Source organism: Tupaia chinensis, unplaced genomic scaffold (assembly GCF_000334495.1).
Source record: "Tupaia chinensis unplaced genomic scaffold, TupChi_1.0 Scaffold000197_1, whole genome shotgun sequence".
NCBI classification, from domain to species: Eukaryota; Metazoa; Chordata; class Mammalia; order Scandentia; family Tupaiidae; genus Tupaia; species Tupaia belangeri.
This window is the reverse complement of record NW_006159672.1, coordinates 6,121,099-6,129,641: the sequence shown is the minus strand read 5'-3', so window position 1 is coordinate 6,129,641 and position 8,543 is coordinate 6,121,099. Positions and strand designations below refer to the sequence as shown.

General features: G+C 45.6%; 1 protein-coding gene across 3 annotated transcripts in view; it reads right to left on the bottom strand.

The window, feature by feature from the left end:
• Positions 1–8,543, bottom strand: part of LRRC27 (leucine rich repeat containing 27) — a 59,896-nt gene that overhangs the window by 17,109 nt on the left and 34,244 nt on the right. For all 3 annotated transcript variants that reach the window (XM_014587243.1, XM_006146933.3, XM_006146934.2), the window contains one exon: positions 7,928–8,024. In XM_014587243.1, coding sequence (XP_014442729.1) covers positions 7,928–8,024 — 97 coding nt within the window. The remainder of the gene's footprint in view (positions 1–7,927; positions 8,025–8,543) is intronic.

Sequence of the window (8,543 nt, the reverse complement as noted above, 5' to 3'; positions counted from 1 at the left end):
GGGGATGGGGAATCTAGGATGGTAAAACAAAAGGCAAGGTATGCAGGACACGGGAATTGGGAAATTATTTGCTGAGAACATATATGTTGACGTGCTTGATTGAGCCAATGCACAGTATATCTTGGATGGAAAAGTCATTTGTGTGTCACGATGGGAAAAAAAAATTATAGTCAAAAATAAACTATAAAAAAAAGAAGAGAGAAGAGGATAGAGAAAGATAGCAAGTGAACAATAGAGAGGATGTTAGTGAGAAATAGATATGGTTTATTATCTCTTGAAGATGACGTGTATAGTATTCTCAACTGGACTGGTCTGGGAAGTATTTCATGATGGGTGAAGTCTTTTAACAAGCAAAATGAGAAACAGTGATTGTCTGTTTTGAAAAATTATAATAATATTAATTATTGGGAAATGCATGGAAAAGACTTTGAATGATAAAGCGGGGAGATCGATGCCTCTGTATTGACTGACATGCATGGCATTCCCTTTTGAAAAAGCAATGGAAGTCAATGTAAAGTTATATGTAATCCAATGTAATATAAAGAAGATTATGATGATAAAAAAAAAAGAACAGACCCTTTGAATTTATTGAAAATACAATGAATTCCTTAGAACAGCTAACTTACAGCATTCTGCAGAATATGCTTACGCAGCATTACTGTTTCTGGAATATTGCTACTTCTAGTAGCCTGTGAGATCACCACTGAGATTTCTGGTCTCTTGGGCTTAGCATGCTCCATTCGAATTTCCTCATCTATACCCTTGAAATGGCTGCCCTTCCATCTCCGCTTCTGCGCACAGCGGGAAACACACCCAAGTCCTCTTTGCTGAGCCATCTTTCCATGAGCCGCACCTGGATTCCAAAGGCTCCCTACCTCCTGCCTTCCCCTACTCCCCTGAGCAGGCATACTCACTCCTTGTTGGTTTTCTGAAACACCCCTCTGACTGTGCCCTGTGCACTTCAACCACTGCACCTGCTCTGCTCAAGGTCCCTGGATGACTTATTCGTTCACAGGGATGAGGTTCCTCCTCTCCACTTCCATGGGACCTGCGGTGTCTTTGTGTCAGGATTCAGCATCCTGCAGGAGTCATCAAGGCACCTTGCCACAGGGTCCCTGGTCTGTTTCTGCAGCTTCGGCCCCAGAGGCTGGGGGGACTGAGAGGACTCTACACACCACAATGCACAATCTGGATACAAGGGGGTTAACACGCCAAGGACAAAAGGGCCAGTGCTGCTGCTGCTGCTGCCTGTGGACAAGTTGAGAGCCAGACTAGCCTCCTTCCTTGGAGAGTTTTTAGGCTGTGTGCATGTGTGTGTGCACACACATCTGTATGTACATGGGTGTGTGTGCCAGTGTGCCCTTGTGCACAGGTGTCCATGTGTTCAGGGGCATTGTCAGAAATCAAAGGATGACTGAAGCATAGCAGTGGTAGGTGCAAGGGCCAGGTGGGAGGGGTAGGAGAGACGGAGTCATGAGAGGCTCCTCCAACACAGAGTCTGGCAGGATCAATGGAGCGCTTACCTAGATAGTCCATACCTGGAACTATCACATCTGCCATCTCTCCTCTCAGTGGATTACCAGGGCTGGGATCTTGTCTGCCTGCATCACTGGTTTAACCCTAACAGGTGCCTGACACTTAGAAGGTGCTTAACCACCAGGTAGGGCAGGGAGGAGGGATGGAATGAGGAGCAGGAACCAAACCCTCAACCCATACCGTGAAGTGCATTGCACAGGGCTGTGGATGCAGCAGAATTAAAGCCACTGACCTTCTGAGAGAGGGCACGCTTTGTTAATCAAGAGTCTCCCAAAGATTGCTCCAATGGAAAGAAAAGAAATGCTAAGTTCAACAGATTTTTTTTTAAAGTCAGGCATTTACTATCATTTTGAAAAATATTAAAAGCACATATTTGAAAAGAAGCCCACCCAGCCACATTTTACTATTGATATTACTACAAAACATAGAGAAGGGAGACTTATCCAAATATCCAGTTCTCTAATGAGAACACAAAAGTGCATAAACCTCAAACTTAAGAAAAATGAGGAGTAGGATGATATTCTACTGTGCAAGGGCTCTATGCCAAGTTTTATATGTTGAATGTCAAACATGCATTGATCTGAATGGATTCAAAGGTCACTAGTAAAACTGCTGGTATTGCAGCAACATAAAAATAGAAATGTAATGCTTTTTAAAAAGTGAGTGATAATCGAGAGACCATGCTCAGCTGTTCAGTAGTAGAAAGTCTTTACCTTTGCACCCATTTCAAACACACCCTATCAAACACACACGAAGTGTGACCTGCACATTTACAAATCAGCCTGGACACACGCAAGGTCTCAGGGCCAGACTGCAAAGCTGGCAGTCCCGATGACTATCCAGGTCAGGCCCCAGGCTGACTGCTGGCACACTCAGCTACACCAGAGGAGCAGCTATTGGGCTATGCATGGGGCTGTGGCGCCCTCTTGTGTCCACTTGCCCAACTGCAGAGAACCCATACAGATCGGGAGTTACCCTCACCCACAGCATGGACACACCCTTGTCACGTAACCATTTCCCTGTTTTGGACATGTGGATTCTAAGCTGTATTTATTTGTTTTTGCTTTTATAGACTGAACTGAAATACACATCTCTGTACATAAAATGCTTATGATTAGATTGCCTTTATTTCTGTAAGATAAACTCCCACAAGCATTCAAAGAAATACACAACTTGAATGGGTGTTTCTTTTCCCTTTTTTTGGAGAGGTTTTTGCTATAGGGCCCGTGCACTTGCCAGAAAGACAGAGAGAGACAGAGAGACAGAAAGCGAGAAATCACCCCCCAGGGGGGATGGCCACGCCGCAATCCCTTCTCCTCCATTCTCCTCTCGGGATCTTGGGCACACACGCACCCACACCCTGAGTGAGTTTAAGCCACTGGGTCCGAGACTCGAACCGCAGTCAACTACATGGGAGTCCAGCAACATAGCCATGATGCTAACTGCTGGTCCCTTGAATGAGTGTTTCTTAAGAAGTGAGAAGCAGCCAGCTGCTACGGTGGCTAGGAGCAGCTATCCCCATGGGCTTTCCTGCGCGCCGTCACCAGCATGGTTCCTGTCTGCCGGCCTCACAGGCGACCTGCTTATTGGTTCACAATGGACACCCAACATCTCTAATAACTTTCCATGTATTTATGGCCATTTGGATTTGCTCTTCTGGGAACGGCCTGTCATATCTTTTGCCTATTTTTCCACCGGATTCTTTCTTTTTTTTAGTTTGCCTTTGGGGCATGGTCACACCACAATCCTTCGCCGCCTCCATTTCTCCCTCCTTTCAGGATGTTAGGCATGTACAAACATGGGTCTGGCATGTTGTTCAAGCCGCCAGGTTCAGGACTGGAACTGTAGGATCAGGCACGCAGGAACCACCAAGCCATGGGCTGGCAGTTTAAAAATCAGCCTGTAGCCATTCTTCTTATATTAGATCTAAATATTTTGTCACAAATATTTTCCCTTTTAACTGATTGCAGCACTTTGGGTCAAACAAAGTATTTTGCCAGTATCTGGGTATGGCATAGACCTGCGAGGGTGACACAAGAGTGGGCTCTGCCCGCAGAGATACCCTCCTTGCATCCCGCTGCCCCTGCTCGGGGTCTGTGGGAATGAGAGTGACTAAGAGCCCTCCGTGGTGGAGCTGCTGCTTGCTGCCCTCCAGCACACTGCGCCCACCCTTCTACTGCCATTGCTGCTTCGTCTGCTTCCCCTGTGAGTGGGTGAGCACCCCTAGGCAGGGCCTGTGCCCGCTCCCTCCTGCTCAAGGTGGGCCCTCAGTTCTTGCAAATGTACCTGGTCAATCTCAGACACATTTCTAGAAAACAGTATTTTTTTATTTTTAAAGAAATGGTACAATCAGTGCAGGCTTTGTCATTGTAAACGACTCAGGACTGAAAAGCACAGCTTGTGAAACTATTGGTTCCTCCTCTACACCCTCCCCCGCTCCAGTCACATCTCCCCAAGTCAACAGTTTGGTGTGTATTCTTCAAGACCAATATGAGTTTGGGTGCATGGTTTTGTAACCTGTATTATTTTATGATCATTTCTTTAAGATATTTGGTAGATATTGGGACCAGCAGTTAGCATAATGGCTATGTCACTGAACTCCCATGTAGTCGACTGCAGTTTGAGTCTCAGACCCAGTGGTTTAAACTCACACCGGGCACATGTGCATGAATGCCCAAGATCCCAAGAGGAGAATGGAGGAGAAGGGATTGCGGCGTGGCCATCCCTCCTGGGGGGTGATTTCTTGCTTTCTGTCTCTATGTCTCTCTTTGTCTCTCTGGTGAGCGCACACGCCCTATAGCAAAAACCTCTCAAAAAAAAAAAAAAAGATATTTGGTAGATTTTATACCTAACTCATCCTTTCTGATGGCGATGTAGGTAGTCCATAGTTTAGATGTAACAAATTCAGCCATCCCTATCTACCGTCATTTAAATCGATTCCTTTTTTTTCAATAAGTCCCTGAAAGAATTAGTAAGAACATCTAACTGCATAAGTATTTTTTTATTCTTAGAAAAGATAAAATATATATTATATATATATATATTATGTATATAATGGAAATGAGATATTAGAAAAAATGACAGCAAAACCAAAAATTTAGCACAATATAATGTAAAATGTTAAGTAAATAAAGAACAAAAATTTTATCTATAACATCAGGTAAAATGTAGAAAACGGGGTATATATTGGACGATGATTAGCAGGTACCTCCTACAATGAAGTGAGTTCACAAGGTACTAGGTTTTAAGCACATTTTTCTCGAAAGTGCTCTGATGTTCATACCATTTAACACTAAAAGAAACAGTAGAAACAAATAGAGTAGACCCGGTGTTTCAGGATCTAGAGTGTCTTTAAAAGAACACACTTTTCTATCTCCTGAGTAGCGTTTCTTTAATAAGAAGCATGTCTGACGTGAATGAGCAGATCCTGTTAGAAAGGAAGGAACCCAAGTTACCTTTGAGCCATAGTGTCAGGACATGGTCAACTGTCAACCCTTCAGTCCAGCACTCTGAGGACCAAGCCAAAGAGCTTGAGCAGGCTGGGCCACGGTGGCAGCAGAGCCACTATGGTGTCTGCTGAGCAGGGGTGGGTGACTCACACCAGCAGGCAGGGCTCAGGGACACCAACTACATCTGAACTGGAAAAACTCCAACTTTGCAAACTGTGTTGTTCCTCTGGGACCTTGCACTAGATTAAAGGTTCTAATGTTTTATTTTACTTTATTTATTTCAAAGTTTACTTGGAAAGAAAGACAGACAGACAGTCAGATAGGTACCTTTGACAAGTCTTGCTATACCTTGATCTCCTCTCGGCCTTCCAGCCAGCCAGGATCACTGGAGTGGCCGCAGTGTACCTGGGTGTCGTGTGTGCAGGTGGACCAAGGATCCCAACCTCGGCCCTCCTATATGGCTTCAGTATGGTGTAGCAGCACCCTACCACCTGTACCACCATGGCTGAGTTTTTTTGTTGTTGTTGTGTTTTTTTGTTTTTTGGGTTTTTTTTTTAGAGGTTTTTGCTATAGGGCATGCGCACTCACCAGAAACACAGAGAGAGAGACAGAGAGACAGAAAGTGAGAAATCATCCCCCAGGGGGGATAGCCACACTGCAATCCCTTCTCCTCCATTCTCCTCTTGGGATCTTGGGCATGTGCGCACACGTGCCCAGCATGAGTTTAAGCCACCGGGTCCAAGACTTGAACCGCAGTTGACTACATGGGAGTTCAGAGACAGCCATTATACCAACTGCTGGTCCCAACCATGGCTGAGCTTTTTTCCCCTACTAAGTTAACTAGCCATTGTTTTGGTTGGATGGACAATGACAACTTGGAAACTGTTAGATGGCATAAAGAACTCAGTAACAAGGATTCCTGACAGAAAACCACGAGTGGGCCCTCTAACGTTGATATTAGTAAGTGCAGAGAAACCTATACATCTCGAGCCTTTTCCTTGAAGTATGTGTCAACCACAATGGGAAAAATTGACTTCCCAGTGGAGAAACCCATAGCCACTGCCTTAAACAGCGACCAGAGGTTCATCCACACCATGATTCTGTCACATGGAAACAGACACAACACTTCTTCTGAGGTATTTTTGCCGTAAATGCAAAACCTCAATATATCTATCAACTGGGTTCTGAGCACTGTTCTGTGGAGATGGAAGGTGTCACACCAAGTAGGGGACCTGACAGTGGTGCAGCAGAAAAATAACACTCTATAAGGATGACCCACATATAAGAGTTCTTGGCTTAGGTCCAGAGACCTCCCTGAGTGCATGTGGGCCAGGCACATGTGGGCCCGTGATCCAGGGCTTGCTGGGGTGCAAGTGGAGGTGGTGGGAGATTGCGGCATCAAGATCCTGTTGGGGGTGCTGTTTCTTTTTCACACTCACAGACTAAATAGGCTAAACTAAAATAAAGGAAGGAAGCTGGGTGGGAATATAGAGAAACTCTACACTATTTTTATAACTTTCCTATAAATCTAAAATTAGTTGGATTAAATTTTTTTAAAAAAGAAAAGACCCCTGAACTTTCTGAGCAGTCCATGACTTCAGAACAGCATAGGCCGCTCACCCTGCTCTGGGGTAAAGGCTAAGGTGACTTCCAGGGCAGCCTTGGAGGTCTTCCCCAGCTAAGGGGGCTGCAGAGGCAATGCCCTGGCTGTCTAGAGTCGCTTACAGGGGACATTTCTTTTCTTTTCTTTTCTTTTTTTTTTTTTTTAAAGAATTCTTTTATTTAACTTTATTTATTTATTTAAATTTGACCAAAGAGAGAGAGAAAGCAAGCCACCAGGTCTGAGAGTTGAACCATGGTTGGCCATGTGGGGGTCCAGCGCCCTTAACCATCAGGCACCTGCTGGCCGCCAGAGAACATTTCTTAAAAGAAAGAATTGAAGAAACATCTATGACTAAGTTAAAAAGCACACATGCCAGACTACTCAGAGTGCAGAAAAGAAATACAGGCACGTGCTGGAGGGAGGAGCAGCCATTACCCTTCGGCCTGCACCCACAGCCCTGTGCCCACTGGACTAGGACTCCCGAATGGTTTGGAGGAGGAAATGAGAAGAGGGTACTGTACTCAGGGCACTCTGTTACGCAGCTTAAGAGCTGGCGATCCCAATGTCAGGGACAAGACACTGAGGCCACCATTTCTTGGCATTTGAGGTGACTGGCTTCTCTGAGGGGGAGAAGTTACAGAAAGATACCTACAGGGCACATCTGAAGCTCAGTTTTTATGTTTTCAATATTTCCCCTCATTTCCTCTCTCTCCTTCCCCCTCTTCCTTCTTTAATTTTTATTTTTTACTCATGATATAGAACACATGTATGTATACATGCTCATTCATGAGAGAAAAAAATAAAGGGGAGAGAGAGAGAGAGAGAGAGAGAGAGAGAGACGCACCCTCAACAGGGTCTAGTAGCACTGCACTGCCCCCAACCCCAACCCCTAGCTTGCCAAAACCTTGGGTTCGTGTGCACAAACCTACTGCATTTCAGATGGACAGGGCTGAGGATCTGAACCTATGGTCAGCCTGTGGCCTCCAGCACAACAGTCCAGGACGGACTGTGCCACCTAGGTTGGGCCTCCTTCCTCTTTGAGCACGTAATTCCTCAGACAGAAATGACAAGTCAGAGAGCCAAGAGCAAAGCACTCAAAGACATGAGCCTTCCTGCAAGGGAGTGGATATATGGTTCTGGACCCCAGTCTGGGGCTTGCAGGGAGGACACTTACTATCTAGGTCTGTTCTTCACCATGAATGGGGACACGTGTGGCACTTACCCGTCTTTCAGGACTGAACCAGGTGATGCATGCAAGCACAACCCCAATAAGTACAAATGGCCAGGGCCAGTGCACTCCCCCTGCCTCCAGCCGTTCCCCGCCTATCACGCATCTCACCATGTTCCTTGGTCGAGGCTGGAGTTTGTTGAGCTCTTCCGTTTTCTTCCTCATCATCTGGGCTTGCTCTCTCCACTCCTGCAGTACTCTTTTATCTCTGGAGTAAATACATTTTAATATTAATGTCAAAAGTTAGAAGCTGCTGCAAGCAAAGTTTCTAAGAATGTCTATCATTTAAGAAGTGTATTTATTCATTCTGTGAGTGAGAAAGACAGACAGAGAAAGCAAGCACCCCTAACAGAGTCTCAATGCTGCAATCCACCCCCAGCCTCAGCCAGCAAGGTCATGGGCACACACGTGCCTGAACACTCAGGGAGGTCTTAGGCTGGGAACTGTCAATTTTCCTGTCTGGTCTGCCTGGAAGAGGCTGTGCCGCTGTCACTTTTAAAGCTTCAAACAAGTAAGTCTTTTCTTCTGTCCTTCCAGCTCCAGAGAGGAAACCCTGGCCAGGGCATGCATTTATTCCAGGTGGGATTTTGAAACTCAGCATTTTTTTTTTCTTCCCACACATTTCGGCAGCACTAGAAATGTCTGATTCTGTCCTGAGGCTGTGCTGTGTGTGAGTGCCGTCAGCAGCAATTGATGTCTGGGGTTGGGGGCAAGCTGGGCTCCTCCT